The following is a 23,507-nucleotide window of genomic DNA, read 5'->3' on the forward strand; positions in this document are numbered from 1 at the left end:
TGTAGCCAGTCTGCAGTGGTCAAGGGAGGGCCTGGCTTTCTGAGCTGAACTACAGGAACAAGAGGAGCTTATATAATGGGGCAGTAGAGAGAGAGAGAGAGAGAGAGAGAGAGTGTGTGTGTGTGTGTGTGTGTGTACAGCACACCTCCAGGGGACAGGAGTAAACAAAAATCTCCTTCACACCCCTGCCATGCACAGGTCAGCTTTCCTTTCGGTAGGCTGGTGCCAGCCTGTCCCTGGCCAGAAATATGTGCTCAGTCCCTGGGGTTCATGGCTTTCTACCTGTTAGCCTGGCCTGAGACACCAGGTCAGGGGACCCCAGGAGCAGGAATACCAGAACCAGTAGCCACCTTAGGGAGTACTGGGGCTCTCCTGGATAAGGAGCTGGGATAGTCCCTATACATTTATTTAGAACTGCAAAAAGTCCTCAGGCGAATGAGAATGGCCCAGCTCCATCTGGGGAAGGAAACCCCAAGATTCTCAAATATCCCCAATAAAAGAATCACCCAGGAGCTGGTGAAAAGTCCAGAATCTGGGTCCTAGTCCAGTGATTCTGACTTCATGTACCCCAGGTGGGCCCCCTGGAATCTGCATTTTAAATAAGTGTTCTAGGTGGTTGGGAGGAAGGTGATTTACATTTTGGAGGAAAAGAAGGAAGGGCCCCCAGCAATCAGGGCATCCTATTGGTGGGGTGGGGTGGTGGTAGATAAAGAAGCTTGGCTCAACTAATCCAAGAGGCAAGGGAGGAGTCCTGAGTGACTGGCAGCCTTGTCTCAGGCTGCAGCAAGTCCCTTATCCTGAGATTTGTAAAGATCCACATCTTTGCTTTCTCAAGTACTTTAAAAGCAATTGTGCAGCCTTTTAAGACCCTTGTGTGGGCTCGCAGGAGGCTTAATTAGGATTGCAATGGCATTAAGTGAAGGCCTATCTAGTAGTTACTGGATAAATGTTAGGGAAATCCTGTAAAGAAAAATTTACCTGTCACCACCTTCACATGACTGTTTGCATTTTACCTGCTGCACCCAGCCTACCCTTGTGCAAACAGATTTTTACATGACTGTAGCCACAAAGCAAGTGCTTACTCCTTAATTCCCTTACACACTCCCACACTGGTTCTTCCCCCTCCATCCTACCGGCTATTCTCCAAGGGCTGGATACCACCAGCATCTCAGAGAATGTCACAGACTCAGGGACCCTATGAAACTCTAATCCCAACCCCTTTGAGATCTTATCATGGCCTCTACATGCCTCAGCTACAAGAACTGAAGCAGGAAGTGCTCAGAGTTGGAAATGCCCTGATAATAATAAATCATGCAGGACTTGACAGATTTGTTCTGTAAAGGGCCAGCTAGTAAATATTTTTGGCTTTGTGAGCCATACTGTCTCTGCTGCTGTGACTCAACTCTGCCCTTAGTAGCATGAAAGCAACCACAGATGATATGCAAATGATGGGCATGGCTGGCTGTGTTCTAATAAAACTTTATTTACAAAAACAGGCCATGGGCCATAATTTGCCAGTCCTTGTTTTAGTGTTTTTCCTTTTAATGCTCTTCAAAGCACTGCCATATACCAACCTCAAGCAGTCATTCTGTAAGCAGTCTGGACACCAGCCCCATTTAACAGAAGAAAAAAACTGGCCCAGAGAGTGGCTAGGCCCCCACTTATTGACAGGGGTGGACTCCAAAACAGGTCTGGGATCTTCATCACAACCCAGAATCCCCAACACTGGTCCTTCCCCTCCCCAACTCCGAGCACATGTCCCGTTCAGCAGGAAGACCTCTGCTACACCCACTGGCACCCTGAGGAACACCCCAGAAACACTGGAGAGCCATCCTGCTGGGTGCACATTGCTTCCCACCCCTCCATGTGGTGCAACCAGGCTGAGTCAGATGGAGACTCAGCCCTGCCCTGGGGAACGGGAGGAGGTGCCTCCCCGGGCTCCAGCCCTGCTGGTGGAGGCAGAAGTTGGCTAGAGGTGACAGGCACCATGCCTGCATTTCTCTAGTGGAGGGACTGAACCCCACCTGCAGTCTGTTCAGTGCAGGCAAACATGTAGAGAAGTATGTAAAGCAAAAATGTATACAAGTGTGTAAGGCATTCCCCTTGGGGAAGGAGTTGGGGGGGAGGGGGGAGGTGTTCTCAAGCAGATGCCCCTCCAGTCAAATTCACCCTTGATTACCTTCCACAAAGTCCACTCTGCAAGCCGGCTAAGAGTGTGGTCTCTGGAGCCCCACTGCCTGGGTTCAAATATTGGCTGTGCCTCATGAGGGAAACTGGGGGGTAATGGAAATGTCCCAAACTGAATTGCACTGACGGTTACACAACTTGATAAGTCTACTAAAAAAATCAGTGGGGCTTCCCTGGTGGCGCAGTGGTTGAGAGTCCGCCTGCCGATGCAGGGGACACGGGTTCGTGCCCCGGTTTGGGAAGATCCCACATGCCGCGGAGCGGCTGGGCCCGTGAGCCATGGCCGCTGAGCCTGCGCGTCCGGAGCCTGTGCTCCGCAGCGGGAGAAGCCACAACAGTGAGAGGCCCGCGTACCAAAAAAAAAAAAAAAATCAGTGAACTGTACACTTGAGAAAACCCTGGCTCCATCATTTAAAGCTGTATGATCTTGGGCATGTTACTTAACCTCGCTGTGCCTTGGTTGCCTCATCTGTCAAACAGGATCATAGGCTAGGATTCAACAAGTCAACAACACAAGGACTTTAGAACGGTACCTTGCACCTAAGAAGGGGTCAATAAATGTTTGGGACCCAGGCGAGGAGAGGCGTTTAGGCCTCACACAGTTGTACTTGGCAGGACATGTGTGTTTGTTAAGTTCCTAAACCCTGACTCCAAGCCACCCTGGCCCTCGTAGGCTTTGCTCCTGCTGTTTGCTCTCGAAATGCTGGGTGCCCTTCCCTCTCAGCTCACATACTAGTTCCAATCAGAGGTCATGTCTCTCTGTTCCTTTTGCACTTACTCTTTTATAGCAAAGACTCAGAAAGGGCTAAACAGCATTCGGTCAGCTCTGTTCACCAGCTGGTCTGAGATCCTTGGGCCAGAGAGAGGCAATGTCTTGTTTGCCCTGCTCCTGTCAGGGTGCCTTGTGTCCCAACTGTGACAACTTGGGTGCCGAAGTGAATCCAATAGCAGGGGTTGAGGCTGTAACATCCTCTGTGGGTCCCCACACAGTGGCCATAAAGGTCAGTGAAGGTAATGGGGTGACAATGAAGGCAGGTGAGGTAAAGCAGTGATGGGTGACCCTCCTTGGGCCCAGAAGCTCAGATCATACACAAGAAGTGAATTCCTGTCCCCACCCGCTGGATTCCCCCTCAGTTATATAGGGTACAAACTTCAGAAAGATGCAGTGATAAGGTGACCCACAGGAAGAACCCAAAGGCAGGGTGGGCATGGTGTTTTCAGATGCCTGCAGACACACCACCCTGACTCAGGGGCCAGGGGCGGCTGGCAGTCAGGAGGGGCTTCCTCAGCCTCCCCTGTCGGGTCTGGGGCTTCTCCCTCTGAGCTCATAGGCAACTGGGCCCCAGGTTGACCTGGCAAGAGCCTGTGACCCCGGTAAGTGACTTGGTGTCTGGCACAGGCTGGTATCCTGCTAGCAGTGGCTCCTGTGGATTTTTCCTGGGTCCCCCCAGGGCAGAGCCAAGTGTGTGGGCATGCAGATAGCAGCTCCCTCTCTGCCTGTGACCCCGGGCCAGGAGAAGCGGGGCTGGGAACTGGGGGTGGGGGGACGGAGGAAGCGGAAAGAGTCGGGGGTTGAAAGGACCACCCCCAAGTCCTCAGGTCCAGGGGAACACTTTGTACTCAACAGTACTGCTGGGGGAAGGGTGAGGGAGGGCACTGCAAACCGCGGGAAGCCTTTCTGGCAACAATAACGCAAATAAAACTTCCACAGAGGAGGGAAAATAAACACCTCGAAAGAGGGACTAAGATCAGATGCGGGGACCCCCGCAAAGGTCTCCGACCTCGCTGTGGAGTGGGGCCCCTCCTTCCCTTTCCCAGAGACACCTCTCTCGCCGGAGGCTCCAGCCGGCCAGCACACAGGTTCAAACGCGTTCCTTCCCCTCTGCGCTGCCGCGTCTCCCGCCCTGGAGGCCGCGGATCGCTCGGAGTCCCGGGAGGGAGGTCGCCCCCGGGGTGGGGGGGCCGCCCGGCAGCCCTGCTCCCTCCGGCTCCCGGGCACACTCACCGAAGTCCCGGGTCCCCTCCTCCGGGGCCTCCTGGGTAAAAATCCAGGGCGGGTTGGTGGCATAGAGGGAGGTGGCGGGAGGGTTGGCGTGCTTCTTGCCGAAGAGTTTGCTGAAGGTGCCCTGCACCGTCGAGTTCTTTTTCATGCTGCCGCCGGCCGAGCAGGCGCCGGGGAGGACCGTCCCTCCGCCTCCTGCCCTGCTCCGGACTGGACTCCTCACCGTCTTCCCAGGGGCCTCTACCAGGCCATGCCCCGCGCCGTCCTCCCCGCCCGCGCAACGGGAGACAGGTGCTGCGGGCGCCGCCGCTCGCCGGGAAATGCGAGCTACCTGAACAGGTAAGAGGCTGAGGCTGCGACCCGGCCCCGCCCCGCCGGCCCGCCGCCCGACTCCCCCGGCCGCATTCCTGCCGCCTCCTTCCACAACTGGCCATTGTTGGCGGGGCCCGGTGGGCCCGAGACCTCGCCCAACCCACGCCCAGCCGCGGAGACGACCCGCCCCCTCCCCCGGGTCGCCTCCCGGCCCCCCTCCTCCACCCCTCGTCCCCCGGGGAAGGGAGGGGGGCAGGCCCGTTCCCAGCTTCTCAGGAGGTGCGTGACCACGTCGATCCGGAACTTCGGAAACGACTCTTGCGCCCAGCACTGGGGAAGTGGCTGGCCACAGCGCGCGCGCTGAAGGGTTCTAGGGGCCCTCAGAAATGTGGGCCAGGAATCTTCCATGCCTGTAAGGAAATGCCCATAAGAAAAACAGGTAAAAGCAATAAATAAAAAAAACTAAAAAAGCAAAAAACTAGTGTCCCGATCTGATGACTAGGGCGGAAAATATCCTCATTGACAGAGCTCCAAAGAGCATGTAGGATGACTAAATCTTGGCATTTTTTTTAAACACCAAATTACTTTTCTTTTTCTTTTTTCTATGAAGCTAAGTGAATATATATTTTTAAATTGAAATATAGTTGAATTACATTATATTAGTTTCAGGTGTACAACATAGTGATTTAATATTTTTATAGATTATATACCATTTAAAGTTATCATAAAATATTGGCTATATTCCCTGTGCTGCACAATATGTCCTTGTAGCTTATTTATTTTATACATAGTAGTTTGTGCCTCTTAATTCTCTACCCCTATTTTGTCTTTCTTTCCTTCCTTCTCTCCACCTCCACTAGTTTGTTCTCTATATCTGTGAGTCTGTTTCTGTTGTGTTATATTCATTCGGTTTATTTTTTAGATTCCACAAATAAGCATTAGCATTCAGCATTTGCTTTCTCTGTCTGACTTATTTTAATAAGAATAATACCCTCTAGGTCCATCCATGTTGTTGCAGACGGTGGGATTTCATTCTTTTTATGGCTGAGTAGTATTCCATTGTGTGGTGTGTGTATGTGTGTGTGTGTGTGTGTATACATTTATATGTATATATATAAATGAAATATCTTCTGTATCCATTCATCTGTTGATAGACACTTAGCTTGCCTCCATATCTTGGCTATTGTAAATAATGCTGCTGTGAACATTGGGGTGCATGTATCTTTTGAATTAGTTTCTTCATTTTCTTCAGATATATACCCAGGAGTGGAATTGCTGGATCATATAGTAGTTCTATTTTTATTTTTTTGAGGACACTCCTTACTGTTTTCCATAGTGGCTGCACCAGTTTACATTCCCACCAACAGTGTACAAGGGGTCCCTTTCATCCTCTAAGTGGATGTAATTTCTAAAAACTCCAGGTGGGTCAAGTCCACAGAGGTTCAGTTCATTCTTCAGGGAGATGAGCTGTGAACCTTTAAGTTGCTTCAAGTTCTATACTAGCTAGGCTGGGGGTGGCTGTCCACCAGGGGAGGTCCCATCAGATGAGGACCTGGGAGACTGTGTGAAAGATGCAGAGAGTAGGGGAGAGTCAGTCCAAGGGGTTAGATTTGGATGCATTCTGGGCAGCAGGGGTGGAAGGCTGGGTGGGGGGCGATCAAGTCACAGATAGAGTGTTTCCCCTGAGCTACCCAATCAGAATCCCCGCTGCATTTCTCCTCCTCTTCCTCCCAGACAGTTGGGGTGGCACTGCTCTTTGTACCAGATATTTTCCCTTCAACTTTTCATCCTGAAAAATCTGAAAGACTAGTAAAATGACCACCTGTACTCACACACACACACACACACACACACACCACACACACCACACACACTTTTCATTTTCTTTTTACTGACAGTTGAAAGGTGTGGATATCATGGCTCATCTCCCCACACCCACCACTACTTCAGTATCCATTGCCTAAGAATAAGGACATTCTCCTAAATGACCTCAATACAGTTATCACACTCAGAAATTTAACATCGATACACTATTAACATCTGAAATATACTCCACATTAAAAATTTCCCAATTATCCCCCCAAGATGTCATTTTAGTTTTTGATTTTTTTCCAGTCCACAGTCCAATCAAGGTTCACAAATTGCATTTGCTCGTCATGTTCCTTTAATTTCTTAATTTAGGGCAGTCCCCTGCTTTTGTTTGTTTTTCATGACAGTAACATTTTGAAAAGTCCCCCCAGTGTCAAGGGACAGGATGAGAAGGGCCCTCAAGTCCTGTGGCTGTGAGGTCACTGTTTTCCCAATCTGAGGAACAGATTGGAGGACAGAGCATCTTTAAAAACACTCGTGTTTCCCAAATGTTCTTGGTTGGTGACACGCCTGTGGTCAACCTTGTCCTACCCCACCCACTCCTGTGGCACTCCTGTTCATTCAAGGAGTATTTGTGGAGGCTGTCCCAGTTGCCTGGTGCCATGCTCAGGGTTTGTGATAACTGGGGATAGAAGAGAATTATAGAAGTCTTATTTCTACCATGGAGGATCTTGGGGTCTCATCAGGAAGCTGGGTTTACATGATTCAAGGTGGCAGACCATGATGACCAAGTACAGAACAGTGGCTACTGTCACTAGTACATACACAACAGGAATTCAGAGGAGGGGAGGCCAGCGTGGCTGGAGAAGTCCAAGAAGGCTTCTTGGAAGAATTGAGACGTGAGCTGGCCTCTGAAGGATGACAAAGATATTAATAGAGACCAGAAGGATGCCCCTTCTAGGGCATCCACACATACCCATATGATCTGTCCCTCCACCCCCCATCTCCACATCATGGCTCCTCCCACTGTCCACACAGGAAGGGCACAAGGGGACCCCAGATGCCCCATCACACCCTGGACATCATCACAACCCACCGAAGTGCTCTAGACACTCAGGCATGAGATAGGGGCTTCCTTCTAGGAGACCTCTGAGGTACGAGGCCCCTCCCACCTTGGATTGCTCCTGGGCTCTTACACCCTGAACCATCCCCAGCAGAGCCGCCATCCAGTGGTTCCATTCATGTACAACTTCCACCATATAACTAATATTCTTGAGAACCGCTGTGTGCCCAGCTCTGGGCTGTGAAGGATCCAGAGAAATCAAAGACATGGTTCCTGAGTTCAAGTTGCTTTAGTCTATTTGGGGAGGCAGGGAGAGACACATGGAGAGATGAAGGGTGGGGGGGTAAATGATGAGGGGGAGACTAACAATGGAATTAACAGAGATTCAGAGGAGGGGCAATCAGGGTGGGCTGGAGGATCAGGGCCGGGTGGGGGGGCATGTAGGAGGAGCAAAGACCTTTGCAGGGACTTAGGATGGTGGAGCTGGGAATTGGGGGATGGAAGGGAGGTCACAGCAAGGTTGGCCAGGGTATGATGGGCTTAAAAAGGCCAGCTGGTAAAATTGGAAACAACCCAGATTGTCCAGCTAACAATGACTGGTTAAATGAATTATGGCATATTCACACAATGGAATAATAATGCAACTCTAAAAATGAATGAGTCGGCCGACTGTGTCCAGTTATCTACAAGATAAACTGATAAACTGTTGACAAAACCGTGTGTGTATGTGTGTGTGTGTGTGTGTGTGTGTATGTTACCATTTGGGGCAGGATAAATATGATCATATTTGCTTGTATTGGCACAGAGAAACTATGGAAAGATACATAAGAAACTAGTAAAAGTAGTTACTGGGGGGAAGTGGGGGGAACTGGGCAAATGGAGTGGGAGGGAGAATTTTCACTGAACACCTTTTTACAGTTTCTAATTTTCAAACGATGGTAAATATATTTGCTGTTTAAAAATTAAAGAAGGGGCTTCCCTGGTGGCGCAGTGGTTGAGAATCTGCCTGCCAATGCAGGGCACACGGGTTCGAGCCTTGGTCTGGGAAGATCCCACATGCCGTGGAGCAACTGGGCCTGTGAGCCACAACTACTGAGCATGCGCGTCTGAAGCCTGTGCTCTGCAACAAGAGAGGCCGCGATAGTCAGAGGCCCGCGCACTGCAATGAAGAGTGGCCCCCGCTTGCCACAACTAGAGAAAGCCCTTGCACAGAAACGAAGACCCAACACAGCCATAAATAAATAAATTAATTAAAAAAAATTTTTAAGAAAAAAATAACTCAGCAGGAGAGCTTAGTCTAGAAGTGTGGACCACCACGAACCAGCAGCCTCTGCATCATCTGGGATCTTACTAGAAATGTAGGATCTCTGGCTCCATTCCAGATGTTGGGCAAGCTCTCTGGGTCTCCGCCTGTTCTTCTGTGAAACAGGCTATTAATTTAAGGCCATTATGAGATTCAGTGAGCTGTTGCATTAAGGTACCCAGCAGAGGATCTGTATTTTAACAAGACCCCCAAGTGATTCAAGAGCATGTTAAGGTTTGAGAAGCTCAGGCCTAGAGTCAGTGGTTACCAGGCAACGGAGCAGGCAAGGGTGACTGGTGGTAACAGCTGTGTATAAGGATCATCTAGCAGCTGGATGAAGGGCCAGGAGAAGGAGAAAGTGTAGGCTGAGGGGCTAAGAGAGGCTGCGTAATTGATCGGTTAATTGGTTAATCAGTTGGTATTGATTCAAGCAGGAGGGGATGTGGACACGCGAGCCGGTGGTGGAAACAGAAAGTAAAGTTGTTAGTTTGTGGGACATTTCTTAGGAAGAAAGGAAGGGCTTGGTAAATAGCTTGCATATAGGGAAGTAGAAAAAATGACAACAACAAGAACTCTGTGCCCGTTTCCTCATCTGTAACATGGGAGTAATAACAGTACCCCCATCTGAGGGTTGTTAAGAAGATTAAATGAGATAAAGGATGTGAAGTGCCAGCCCAGGGCCTGGCACCCAGGGGCCACTCCTCAAGTGTTTGTTCATTTCTCCTCCTTCTGGTCCCCTTGCTTTTGGGGTTAGTTTTGGTTGGGGATGGAGGAAAGGGGGGAACGAGAGTGACCCATGAACACCAGAAGGGTTTGAGGCTGCTGAGTCTGGACAGCAGGGCTCTCCCTGCCCTTACACCACCCATTTCACCCAGATTCCACTCCCATGTTGGTGCGTGAGGGGTGGGCAGTTTCTGGCAGCTTTGGAGGCTGAGTTCTCTGGAGCAGGCTTGGGGCCTGATTCTCTGTCCAGCTCAGCCCCCCAGACCATTGTAGCCCCGCTCCGTCTAATGACAGCACCTCACACCTGCTCCCCCAGGAAAAGAAACAGCCAAATAACAGGCTCCCCTCGAAAAAGCCAAAAGCCCAATCCTGTAGTTAAATCTCGGCTCAGCAATGACTTAAGTCACCTCCAAGAGCCAACTTTACTGGCCGGTTCTGGAATGTGGGGTGAGATGAGGGCCTGGCAGGTGCAGTCTCCCCAGAGACCCAGCCAGGCCTTTATCAGAGCTGTGGTCTCTCCTCCAACAAAGCCAAACACGCCTGGCTTGGGGGAAGGCAGGCTGAGAGACCCTGAAAATCACCTCATTCCCAGACCCAGGTCTCTGCAGTTAGCTCTGCAGGGGCAAAAGTCAAAACTCCCGTCATGCCAACTCCCACATGCCACTGAGCTGCAGCTCACCTCGTCCAGCCCCGTGTTCCAGGCTGGAGACACCTTCTACCAGACCAGCTCCTGAAACGGTCCCCTTCAGCCTGCAGGGCAGGATGGGCTTCAATCCCCCCAACCTCGGCCTTCCTCTGGGCTGGGCAGGTGCCAGGAGATGTGATCAGGCTGAGAGAAAGTCTTGCTGGTGTGGAATCCTACATCCTGAGAAGTGGGTCAGGGTCATTACCTGGTGCCTAAGAGTGTGAGGATCCAAGGTCCAGCCCTGGGTAGGGAGTGGTGTGTTAGGGGTTGCTGGGGAGAGACTCATTTCCCTTTGTAACCGTGGGCTCTGTGGATGGGACCATGGCATAGTGGGAAAGACCCTTGCTGGGGAATAGGTTTGAATCCTGACTGTGCTGTTTAGCAAGGGTGTGACCTTGGCTGAGTTACCACCTCCCTCTCTGAGCCTCAGTTTGTTCATCTGTAAAACGGGGGCTATTAATGTAGTTTTTATGAGATTCAACGAGATAAAGGGTTAAGATGCCCAGCAGAGAGTCTTGACTCATGGTGATTACTTAGTACCTATGTGCTCCTGCCCCGATTCCCTACCCTGACTTTGGGCATGGAGACGCTAAACAGAGAATAGCAAAGACAGAACAGAGGCCTCGAGAGTCTGCACAAGAGCAGCACCAATTCTACAAAGAACCCCAAGAAGGAAAATTACACCGGGGCCCAGGAGACAGGGTGGGGCAGGTGTCTACAAGGTTACCTCGAAGGCCAGACAAAAACATCCCATTGTAAAACATATCCCACCGTCTGAAATCATGTGTCTATGTTAAAAAAAAAGATTGTTAAGTACAAAAGCAAAAAACAAAATTTCATGTAGATTGTGACTACACATAGATAAAGTGTATTTGTGAATGGTCAGGGGTTAGCAGGAAACAAGACTGTGGAGATGGCTCAGGGGGAATGCCAGGATTACATGTGGGATTTTTACTTTTCAGTAATGTGCTCTGTTGGTAGATCATTTGTTTTAACTTAAAATTCTACAAATAATAAAGAACATAATTTAGCATGGAATACATTTTCTTTTTTAAAAGAACACTGGATGGGGGTGGTGGTGGTGTGTGGAGATGTGGAGTCTAGTGGCTCTTCTGCCCCTAACCTCCCGTGAGACCATGGAGCCTTCCTGAGCCTCAGTCTCTCCATCTGTAAAATGGGATGGCAGGCTCCAATACTCAGGTGTAGTTTTTCATCTCATTAAAGTGCTCATTGGCTTGCAGAGCAGAGGCAGAACAGCATATGAGGCTGTCTGGCCCTCCTGTACAGGGGGTCTCTGAGGAAAGTGAGGTGAGCACTGGGATACAGGAAGCATTTCCTGGGCATGGCTGTCTCCTCTGCACCAGTCCTGTGCTCTGGTGTGGGAGGTCTAGCCTTCAAGATCAGTCCCTACCCTCTAGGAATCAGCACAGCCCCACAACACTTCTCACTTGTTCTGGAGACCAACACTTGAATGGGGACTTTGAGCCCTGGGTGCGTTTCCATGCAACCTCTCCTGGGTCCAGCTTGTCTCTGTGTGTGTGTGTGTGTGTGTGTGTGTGTGTCTATCTCTCCCTGAGACCTGGAAGGATCAGCAGCTGCAACTGCCATTCACTGAGCATCTTTTCTGTGTCAGACACGGGGGCCGAGTGGATTATGTGCACTAAGCCACTACCATCAAGTCAGCCCTGCAAGGAAGGGGCAATACACCCATTTTATGGATGGAGAAAAGAAGATTTCAAATGACATCTACTCATTCTCTATGACCAGTCAATTCTGTCTTAGGAGTAGGCCCCAAAGAAACCTTCACCCTGGTCCATAAGGGGACATGGATGTGATGTCATTGCAGTGCTGTTTGTGGGGATGGGGAATTGGAGACACCTGGGTGGAGAAGGGATACACAGCATTTGGAAGCAAGTAACTAGATGCTTGTATAGCAACACAGATGGATCTTAAAAAACAGAATACAGCGATCAAAGTAAACACCAGAATGAGATCTAAAATACACAAAACCACTTACATAAATGAACACTGCTTGCACACAAAACAACAATATATATTTTGCAGACACATGAACAAGAAGATACTCATTAAGCACTTTTGAATGGTTGCCTCTGGTGGGGGTGGATGGAGAGCATGGCTGGAGACTGGAGATAAAGAGGGAAAATTAATACAACAAGAGAGGAGGACTTCATGGACCAGTGGTGATAATGCACCATGAAGTGAGCTGTAGGAATAATTCAGCCACCTGTACTTGAAGTCCAACAAGGGAAACGCAAGTAAGGATCAGAGAGGTTAAGTAATTTGACCAAATCACACAGCAGGTAAGGAGGAGTGGAGAGGATGTTTAAATAAGCAGGCTGCCTCTAAGTAGCCTGCAAGGCAGTAGCAGGACCCTGAAAGCCACATGCCTGCACCTCAACAGCAGAGGTGTGTGTGTGGCAAGGGGTGGGGGTGGTCTCTGGATCTTCCTGGGCTCCACAAGTCAGCCCTGAGTCTCACTAGCTCTCCCCATCCTTCCCAAACACCCACTGAGCGCTGTGGGGTACAGAACACAGTCCTCACCTTCCAGGAATTTTGATGAGGAATAAAATGAGCTCACACTGGGAGTGTGGCAGAGAAGTCAGAAAGGGTGGGCTTCCGGGAGACAGGACGGATTCAGTGTGGTCTGGGGCTTAGAAATGATAATAACAATATAACTCAGCACCTACCATGCAGCAGGCCCTGCTCCAAGCTCCCGTCCCCTCTTCCCCACCCTCTCCCAAGCAAGATATCATCTGCCCAGAACCTTGGAGATCCCTGAACAGAGGCTCCGGCAGGACTGCTCCTCCTCCCCTTCCTCCCTGCCTGCTTCCCCTCTTGGCCTCTCCCAGCTTCCTCAGAAATTAGGGGTCATTACCATCAGGGTTCACACCTGATGGTCATTACCTCAGATTGATGGTCATTACCTCAGATTTCACAATCTGAGCAGAGCGCACAAGTCATCCACACCTCAACCCCCAATCTGCCTGTGGGCCCCAAAGTCTACCCCGTGCCCGACAGTCGGTGCTGACACAGTTCCAGGAAGGAAACAAGTCCTGGGCCCAGCCCAAGCCAGTGGGCTGAGGGCAGGAAGTCACCACCTTGCTTTGCCTCTGCCACCCTGGGCCTCCGCCTTTCCTCCCCCACTGACCCAGGGAGAAGCCCAGGGCACTCCTGCATTTCTGACACATTCCTGGAAGGCGCCCACCAAGTCTGGTGTTGGGGAGGCGGGACCCTAAGGAGGTGTGTGTGGGGAGGGGTCAGGTTTTGAAGATGGGGAGAGGACAGCCCATTCAGCCACCTACCCCTCAAAGCAATTACCCACCCAAACATAATAAAAGCTAATAGTTATTGAGTGCTCACTCTGTGCCAGGTACTGTCCTAAGTGTTTTGCCCAACTCTATTAGTTAGGGACCTTTAGCCCAACCATTTTACAGATGAGCAAACAGAAGTACAGAGAGGTCAATTACTTGCCCAATGTCACAAAATTGGTAAAATGGTAGAGCCAGGATTCAAGCTCAGCAAGTCTGGCTCCTGGGCCTGCAAGCCCATCCTCTATACCACAGCAGCCCACCATCGATCTGCACATTGACCGTCTGCCCATCCACTCAGCCATGGCCACCCCACCCAGCCACCTGTCTACTCACCTATCCATCCATCCCTTCATCTCCTAACCCCCTGTTTGAAGTGGTCCAGGAAAGGGAACAGCAAATATTGAATACAAAGGCTTAGAGGGGAGAGGGCAGGGCATTTAAAAAAATATTTATATATATGTTTATTTAGGCTGCACCAGGTCTTAGTTGTGGCACGTGGAATCTTCGTTGCGGCATGCGGGATCTTCGGTTGCCGTGCAGGATCTTCTGGTTGCGGCATGTGCACTCATAGTTGCGGCATGCATGCGGGATCTAGTTCCCCCACTAGGGATTGAACCTGGGCCCCCTGCATTGGGAGCACAGACTCTTACCCACTGGACCACCAGGGAAGTCCAGAGCATGTTTAAGAAAGTAGTTACTGCATAGAGTGAGGGAAAAGATAGCAAGAGATGAGACTAAGAAGGTGACCAGGGCTCAAATCAGGAGGGTCTGCCCATCCACCATCTATCCACCTGCCCACATCCATCCACCTGCCCATCCACTCTCCCACTCCTTTGTCTGTCCATCCATGGGTTCATGTGTCCATCCATCATCCATCCATCCACCCATCCATCCATCCATTCATCCAACCATCCTTCATCTCTGTACTTTATTATTATTATTTTTTTTTATTTTTATTTTTTTATTTTTGCGGTACGCGGGCCTCTCACTGTTGTGGCCTCTCCCGTTGCGGAGCACAGGCTCCGGACGCACAGGCTCAGCGGCCATGGCTCACGGGCCCAGCCGCTCTGTGGCATGTGGAATCTTCCTAGACTGGGGCACGAACCCGTGTCCCCTGCATCGGCAGGCGGACTCCCAACCACTGCGCCACCAGGGAAGCCCCATCTCTGTACTTTAGAAGGCAGATAGAAAGAGGAAGAAAGGGAATGGAGAGTTGGCTGGGTACATTTATTCCCCGCCAGTGATTTCTTGTGAAATCACGAGAAACATGAGGGTGCCTGGAGGAATATTAGGACTGCTGGAGGCACCTGAATAACTAGAGTGCTTTCCTCCTCTCTCCACTCACCCCACTACCCACAGCTCAAAGGTCCTGGGAACTGTGGGAAGAAGGAAGTGCAGAGTGAGTCAGTATCAAGGTTGTAAGACCCATCCAGACCTTGAAACTTCAGCCCTCAGCCCTGCCCCCGTATCTCCTTAGCAAGATAGAAGGAATTGTGTTGTCAGAGAGGGGTCACAATGCCCCCAGCCCCATATAATTCTCCCTAACTTGGCATCCCAGTACCCTCTCAAGAGTCCCTGAAAACCTCTGGAGCCCCTGGCCACCAGAAGTTCCATCTCATCACCAAGGAAGGCCCTGGTCAAGGATGTCCCAGGTAGGATGACATCACAGTGTTGGATCAGGGCAGCCCAAGGTCACAAGAAGTTTGATTGGCAGAAAGGAGCATGAAGGCCCCAGCCAGGCCCACCTGTGCGGCTGGGAGCTGAAGGCCTCTTACAAAAGGCTTAGGTGCCAGTGACACTGCCTGACTCTTGTTCCCCAACTGTGGAGCTGTCATTGTCTCCCGGGAGGAGGGGGAGGCAGGCAGGAGTGGGCCACCATCAATTCCTCTGGTTCCTGCCCCTTCACTTCCCCGAGAGGCTTCCTGGACTGTCAGTTTGCACGGCCCCACCACCTAGGCAAACTTGTGACAAGTAATAATGCTGGCAAATGTTTACTGAGTGCTGAAGAGGTCTATTATGTACCTTGCCGAGAATATCTCATTAACTCATGGTAACCCTATGAGATAGATTCTCTTGTGATTCCCACTTCACAGATGGGAAAACAGGCACAGCGTATTATAAACTACTGGGGGAATTCCCTGGTGGTCCAGTGGTTAAGACTCCATGCTTCCACTGCAGTGGGCACAGGTTCGATCCCTGGTTGGGGAACTAAGATCCTGCACTCTGTGCGGTGTGGCAAAAAAAATTAAAAATAAATAAATCATGGAAGAGCAGGTACCTAGTGGGTGGTGGAGCTGGAATTTAAATTCCAGGCCATCCTGCTACACAGCCTCCTGAGGGAGCTGAGGCCCCCTCTAGGCCTTCCCATTGACTCCCTTCAAAGTCCCCCTTGTCCCCACCGCAGTCAAGTATGTGCTCATAAAGATTCAGGGGAGTGTGTCGACACCTCGGTGTAGGAGCTGCACGAGGCTGATGATAATTACCATTTGCTTTTACAGCTCCCTCGACTCATCACTCCCCCCACCACAAGCTGGTGCAGTAGATAGCCTTATTAGCCCCATTTTGCAGATGAGGCAAGTAAAACTCAAAGAGGTTCAGCGACTTGCCCAAGGATGCCTGACCTGTAAGGGCAGAGTCCGGTCCTGAGCTCAGCCTTCAAACTTCAAAGGCCAGGCACATTTCCAGTACCAGGTGCCCTGGGAGCCTTCACCAGCTGCCTCACCCAATGCTGTTTGCACTTTCACAGGGCACAGGCCTTCTGTGAAAAAGCGAGGTGCTAATGGTGGAGTGTCAGGCATGGGCTAGGCCAGCAGATGGGGGCCTGAAGTATTTGGGAGGACAGACATAGCACAATGGGGTCTTCTTGCCCTACTCAGAAAGTGGCACCCTTGAGTCTCTCTCTTCCCCATTCTACATCCTGGTATAAGGGGAAAACGTATACACTGTATATCTAAAAGGCCTTGGTGGAAGTCATAGAGGGAGGGGGTCAGATTCCTTCTTTTGGCTCTAACTCAAAACCCAACTGAAACAGGGTAGTGAGATTCAGAAGGGAGGGAAGGGGCTGGTGGGACCCTCTCCTTGCCCTTTAAGCTTCATTGCCCCACCCCCATCCCCCATAGAACAGGAGGAATGGGAGGCTTAAGGCTGCAGGAAGCAGATAGGGGAGATGGGGATCTTCCTTCAACCGCTAAACCAGTTTTCTCAACCTTGGTACTCACTACGGACCTTGTGAGCCGATCATTCTTTGCGGGGCCCGGGGGTGGGGATGTGTGGCTGTGTGCTGACCTGTGCAGTGTGGGATGTTTAGCAGCGTCCTGGCCTCTCGACACCAGTAGCACCCCCAGTAGTGATCACCAAAAATGCCTCCCGGCATTGCCAACTGTCCCCTGGGAGCGGGGAATACACCCAGTTGTGAACCACTTCTCTAGTCACACACACACACACACACACACACACACACACACACACACACACACGCTGTGCATTTGACAGGGAGGATCTCTTGAGAGGAGAGGAGATGGTTAAATGAAACCAGATGTTAACCTGGAAAATATGCAGTTGGGCCCCACCCTCCCTCCAGAGCTGGCCGGATGGGGTGTTCTCAGCCCTCTGAGCTTAGTCGCCTGGAGCCTGGCTGGGCCCCGGGAAGGGGCAGGGCAAGGCTGGGACTGCCTGGGCCTCCCCCTCCCCCTCCCCTCCCCCTCCCTTCCCCTCCCCTCCCCTCCCCCTCCTTCTCCCCCTCCCCCATCCACCTCCTCTTCCACTCCCCCCCCTCCTCCTTTCTCTCTTCCTCCTCCCTCTCCCCTTCCCCGGGGCTGTCCCTCTGCCCCGGGTTTCTGTGTGGGTCTCGTCCCTGGATGTCCTGGGGGTCCTGGGTCCCCCTAACCAGGGCCCCAAGTGTAGGGGCAGCAGCAGCAGCTGGGGCATAACTGACGGGAGACTCAGGGCCTGGGCTGGGGTGGAGAGGGAGGGGAAGATTCAAATCTTGGTTCCTGCACTAACTGGCCACTAGTCCTGCGACTTCTTCAAGGTTCTTACACGCCACTCACTAACGGTGTGAACTTAGGCAAAGTTTAGGTTCCTCTGAGCCTCAGTTTCTGCATTTGAAAGATGGGGGTAACATCTCAAAATGGCTCTTCGGGGTTTTTGCAGAGCTGAGTGGTTAGCACTTGGTAGATCCTCAATCCTGTTAGCAAAGAGCGTTGCCCTTCCCCCTGTAGGAAGATCCCCACCCACCAACACTTCTGAAAGCACATGCCTCTGTCACCCCTCACACCAGCTCCCGAGCCTCAGGTGCAGGGTCCAGGTGGCCAAGACTGCTGGGGAGCAGGGGCTGGTAGGGGGTGGGGCCTCTGCAGTTCCTTCACCTCTATGGCCACAGGATGAGCCTTCCCGTGGTGTCAGGAGGACCAGAACCTCAGAATCATGCTTTTTTTTTAGGGGGGCGGTGGCTGTGTTGGGTCCTTGTTGCTACGTGCAGGCTTTCTCTAGTTGTGGCGAGCAGGAGCTACTCTTCGTTCCAGTGCACGGTGTTCTCATTGTGGTGGCTTCTCTTGTTTCAGAGCATGGGCTCTAGGCACGCGGGCTTCAGTAGTTGAAGCATGCAGGCTCAGTAGTTGTGGCACAGGGGCTTAGTTGCTCCGCGGCATGTGGGATCTTCCTGGATCAGGGCTCGAACCCATGTCCCCTGAGTTGGCAGGCAGATTCTTAACCACTGCGCCACCAGGGAAGTCCCCAGAATCATGCTTAACATGGGAAAAACCCAAGCCACTTCTGTGGCCCAGGTAAGGAAAATTCTGCAGGGCCAGGCCGTCAGCCTCAACACTGAGGATATAAAACTTGTCATGGACTCTACATCAGTGATTCTCACCGCCCTCAGGAGGCACTGGCAATGCGAGAGACATTCTTGGCTGTCACAATTGGGAGCGGGGGCTACTGGCATCTAGTGGGCAGAGGCCAGAGCTGATGCTAAACATCCTTCATTGAAGGACAGCCCCACCGCAAAGATTTATCCAGCCCAAAGTGTCAATGGTGCCGAGACCTAGGAACCCTGCTCCCCAGGGCTTCATATTTGTGTTCATATGTGTAGTGTCTTTGTTACTTCCACACCCAGAGCCTGGTTTACAAGAGGAGCTCAGGAATAGTTTTGCATGAAAGGATGGAGCAACTGATGTCACGTCCTCAGCGGCACTAAGAGATAATTCATAGAATAAACCTCACACTCGCGGTGTGTCATCCTGTCTGTGCAGGGTCCACAGACCCAGAACCAAAATCCAGCATTCAAAACCCCAGAGTGTCCCTGCCAAACTGAGGCACTGGGCTGCCCTCTCTCACCAGTGAGCCTGAGGGCTAGGGAGGGGCCGCCTTGACTGCTTGCCTGCTGCCCAGCACCCCTGGCAAGGGCTCAGCAAGGTGACAGAATGAGGACAGAAATGATCGGCAGGCCCTGCCCCACAGTGCTGTGGATATGGCAGTACACGCTGGGGAGTACAGGGTGTGGTCCCTGGGGTCAGCCAGGCCTGGGTTCCCATTGCAGCCTGGCTCCTTACCAGCCACGTAACCCTAAACATGGGAATAACCTCCTTATTTCAGTTTTCTCAATTACAAATGGGGCTAATAATATACCTTCCTTAAAGGGTTAATGTGAGGATTCACAGAGAAAATCCACTTAAAGAGTTTGGCGCAGGGCTCCTAAATGGCGGTGAAAAAACGATTGTGGATTATCACTGTCATACCTCATTTCCGGTGCTTGCCCCTCTGCTTGTAATCCTGCGTCCCAAGGCTGAGCCTGTACGAGTCTGGGAAGGCTGCTGATGGCTCGTGCACCCATCCCGCTCTCCAGCTTGTCTCTGTGCCAGCACTGGGTTAAGCCCCAGGGACACAGGTGAATAGGATGTGGTCCTGACTGCTGGGAGCAGTTTACGGGCTGTTGGGGCATTAGCAAGAGCCCGGAAGGACCACAATTTGGGATTAAGATGAGGCAAGCACAGCAAAATAGGGCGCAAAATATTGTAAGGAAGCCACTCACCATGCCCTTGCACGAGTCTGAGTGTGAGTACCTCCTTAAAATGTACACCCTTGCCTCACCCTAGTCCCAGCCCAGCAAAGGACCACATCCCAAGAGGAGGGCCTGAAGGCCCAGAGGAGGGTGAGATGGGGGCAGAGACTGCAGCATCTGAGGCTTCCTGGAGGAGGTGTCATGAGGGCTGCTGGCTTGGAAGGATAGGGAGAATTTTGAAGTGCAAAGCTGAGGGCACATATAGTGCTGGGTAGGAAACTATGGGAGCAGAGACTGCCTTGGAGAAAAGCCCTGGGCAAGTCTGAGTTGGGCAAATAGTTTGTAAATTAAATGCAAAAGAATGTACATTACGACTTGGGTATAGGGGGTTTCTTTTGTAAGAAGGCAGGGGTTCAGCTTCTAGTAGCTCTGCAGCTAGGGATTCCCTCCCAGTTCCCTGGGGCCTCAGCAGAGAGAAGATGGGTTCCCCTGAGATTTGTAGCCTGGGGGAGTGCGACAGAGCCGCCTGACACTCAGGCGTCTCATCCTTTGGGTTGGACCGTCACGGCTATGAAGATCCCTAGTGAAGGGCATCTAGTAGCTGGGAGATCGTGTGGGGAGTTCAACAAAGGTAAGTACGACGATTCGGTCACAGGATGGCCAAGGCATGTGGTGGACAGAGGAGCTGATAAATGTCAGTACCATGTGCTAGAGGTGGCCACGGGGCCCTCCTAGGAGGGTGGACCTCCATACCCAATCAACCAAGAGTGGTTAAGTAGAGCAGGCATTGTTGGGTAGAAGACACACTCTGTAACAATGAGAGGTTACTTAGAATGGGCTGGCTGGCTGGAAGGCCAGCAACCCCCTACTGGAATCCAATTCTGTCGAACCAATAGTTATTGAGTGCTCACTCAATGCCTTGGTCTGGAGTAAGAGAAGGAATAGGATTTTAGAGGCTGCTATGTCAAGGGTAAGGGTAAGAGAGCACTGCTTTTTAAGGGGCTCAGGGCTGAACAGGAAAGAGTTTCCCTGATGGGTGGGAGTGAGGACACACTAGTCTGGGGGGACAGCCTGAGCTAAGACGTGACGCCTGGAAGGACCAGCTGTGACCAGGAAGTCACAGGCAGACCGTGTGGCTAGAATACAGGATTGGGGAAGCCCTGTCCTTACAGGTCTTGCCTTCCAGGCTGGGGGCCTTGGCTTTTATTTTCTGGGCAGCATAGAGCAAAAGTTGCTTTAAGGACAAGCCATACGTTCTCGCCATTAATATAGAAAGATTAATTCGGTGTGTGTGTGAAGCGCAGGCTGAAAAGGCAAGAGATGAGGAAGCAGAAGCCTTGGTAGAAAGCTGGAGTAACCCTGTGGGAGAGGGGATGGATGCCTGATGGAGCGCTGGCAGAGGACAGGGAGAGGAGGATGTGAGGGACATTGATGGACAGACTGGATGCATGGGAAAGGAGTTCCCTGGTGGCCTAGTGTTTGGTTCAATCCCTGGTTGGGGACCTAAGAGCCTGCAAGCCAGCGGTGTAGCCAAAAAAAAAAAAAAAAGACTGGATGCAGGGGGAAGGGGCAGGGGCTGGGAGTGGTTTGAGGAATAACTCCCAGGTGCCAAGCCTCTGAGCTGGCCTATGTCTTTAAGAAGCAAACTGAGGTCTGTAGAAGCAGGGTCAGGTCAGTGAACCTTGAAGGCCTTTCCCTGCCTGGTGGTGTCTGGCTCCAGGGCCAGCAGAGCTCCAGGGCGGCCCTGTGGGCTTCTGACCAGTGGCCCTGTCCCCACCCTCCTGCCTCTGGCCCTCGCGGTCAAAGTCCTGGTGTCCGATGCGCCAGCTCTCCCCTTCTTTCCTTCCTCCCAGGACTCACAGAAACCCTCAGTACTCAGCCATGGGCCGAAGACGCCATCAGGCAAAAAGGTGAAGGCTCCACACTGTCCCCTGTCCCGGTCGTGGAAGCAGGACCATGAACAGACTCTGGCGGCGGCCTATGTACCGGTGTTGGTGGACCCCAGGGGGCAGAACCCGGACAAGTTCAGGCTCAATTTCTACACCTCCCAGTACTCCAACACCCTGAACCCCTTCTACACCTTGCAGAAGCCTACCTGCGGCTGCCTGTACAGCCGGGACACCGACCACACCCGCAAGAACTTCGACGTGCCTCCTGCCAACCTGGTCTCGTGGCGCTCGTAGGCCTGTGCCAGTCAGAAGCCCCCTACCCTGCACCCTCACCCCCATGATCCTGGGTCCCAGAGGGGAAGGGCTGCTCCCTCCTGGAGGAGCAGAAAGTGCCTGGGCTAGGATGGCTGTGCCCTGCCCACTGTCAACAATGGCAAAGGGAGGTCTCGCTTCTCAGCAGCAATTAAAGTTTGTCCTTCCTTTCCCTGGCATCTGAATGGGTGGCCATGTGTGGGTAGACTGAGGCCGCAGGGGTGTCATAAGCAACGTTATGTCCAGAGGTGCCTGAAGACTTGGAAAGACTTGATTCTCATCACCTCACCCCAAGAATAACCCCAACTCCCCTCCAGAGCCTGAGTCCCAAGCAAAGTCCATACTGGCCATGCCCTCCCAGGGGCCCAGTCTTAGCAAGCCATCCAACAACAAGAAAGAGATACATCAACTGACCATGACATGGGGTTGGAGCAGCCACTGGAGAATAGGGAAGTCCTGTAGGGAGCGAACCCGGTCTCCAGGGGGCCCCTCTCCAGCCCTAGTTTTACATAAAACTGCCTCTTCTGACTTGTAGTTTGTTGGCAAGGGATGGATTTCCCGTCTCAAGTCTCACCTCTGGTCCAGCAGAACTGACGCTGAGGTTAGTTAGACTCATGGGCCATGGTTCATGGGAAGGGGGATGAAGGCAGAGTGCACTTGACTCATGGCCTGACTGAGTTCTGGTCACTGCCACCCAGGCCTGGATCCAATGGCCTGCTGGCACCAGCTCAGACTGGCCTGTGACAGCTGACTGTGGACATCTCCCAACTCCTCAACCAGTGACTTCTTGCTGGTAGCTTGAAATCAGCCGTGGTGGAAGTATTTACACTACGGAAACCAGCAAACACCTATAAACAGGGGTTTCTTTTTTTCCAGAGAGCCAGTGGTTAAATTCACCACTGGGTGAATCCAACTGGTTTCGCCTCTAATTTCTCTTGTCTCCCGTGGAAATAACAACACCCACCCCACAGGGCTGTCATGAGCCTATTTATTGAGCTTAGCATGGTGTCTTACACCTAAGAGCTCCATCCTACATTAGCTCTCTTTAATCCTTTCTTTAATCATGCATACATTCAATCATTCAGTAATGTTTTATCGAGCTCAAGCCCCTGTCAGTCAAATGTTATCTCAAAAAGGTAACTGGGGAGAGTTTAATGAGGGGACTATTCGCAGAGAAGCGGGCACAGTTAAGGGGCTGGTGGTATGCCCAGAGGGTGGCAACAGAGGGAGGCCTTTCTTACCCCTAAGCCTGAGGGGTAGAGGGAGGGGGTTTTGTCACAGGAGCTTGGAGAGGGTTCTGGCAGGAGCTGTAGCTGAAGGTCAAAGAAGACAACTGGGGCCCAAACTGTGACCCAGCAGGGAGGGAGCGGAACAGATACCCAGCTTGTCTCTTTCCATCCTCCAATCTCCTTCCAGTGCTTCTCAATGGACGAATCCAGGCTGAAGCCAGAGGGCTGGGGAGCCCAGGTGATCCAGTCCACGGGGGTCAGCCTCCTGGGGCTCAGTGCAGACCCAGAAAGGTGGAGAAGGAGTGGGGAGGGGCAAACCGAATAACCAGCACACGACCATGTGGAATCCGTGGTACTAGGTGCTGGGAGGTTTTGAGAAATGAGTAAGACAGTAGTCTCTACCCAGGGAACTTGCTGGATTCCTGAGGGCAGGCTGGCAATAAACAGCTGCTTATAATTCCAGAAAGAAATGAGTGTTGTGTCTATGTTATCGTAGAAGTGTGACTGTCATAGACCCTAAGGTGACGTCCAATGATTTCCACCTCCTGTTGTTCCTGCCTTTGTACAATCCCCTCCCTCTGTGACTTGCTTCTACTCCACAGAATATGGCAAAGGTGATGGGTATCACTCCCTTGATTAGGTTCCATCATATAAAATTCCATT

At 51.7% G+C, this 23,507-nt stretch overlaps 2 protein-coding genes across 2 annotated transcripts in view; one reads left to right on the forward strand and one right to left on the reverse strand.

Annotated features, from left to right (window-relative positions):
* The window catches only part of LOC308623560 (uncharacterized protein C6orf132), a 27,225-nt gene extending 22,796 nt beyond the window's left edge, over window positions 1-4,429 (reverse strand). Inside the window, exon 1 of the mRNA XM_081246139.1 lies at window positions 4,193-4,429. Coding sequence (XP_081102265.1) covers window positions 4,193-4,337 — 145 coding nt within the window. The 5' untranslated portion in view covers window positions 4,338-4,429. The remainder of the gene's footprint in view (window positions 1-4,192) is intronic.
* On the forward strand, window positions 4,344-22,271 carry CIMIP3 (ciliary microtubule inner protein 3). Its single transcript, XM_081247381.1, has 2 exons — window positions 4,344-4,529; window positions 21,268-22,271. Exons 1-2 carry the CDS (start codon window positions 4,440-4,442, stop codon window positions 21,595-21,597), a joined length of 420 nt encoding a protein of 139 aa, XP_081103507.1. The 5' UTR covers window positions 4,344-4,439; the 3' UTR covers window positions 21,598-22,271.
* The last annotated feature ends 1,236 nt before the right edge of the window (window positions 22,272-23,507 follow it).

The sequence above is a fragment of the Mesoplodon bidens genome (assembly GCF_964165515.1).
Source record: "Mesoplodon bidens genome assembly, chromosome: 10".
Lineage (NCBI taxonomy): Eukaryota > Metazoa > Chordata > Mammalia > Artiodactyla > Ziphiidae > Mesoplodon > Mesoplodon bidens.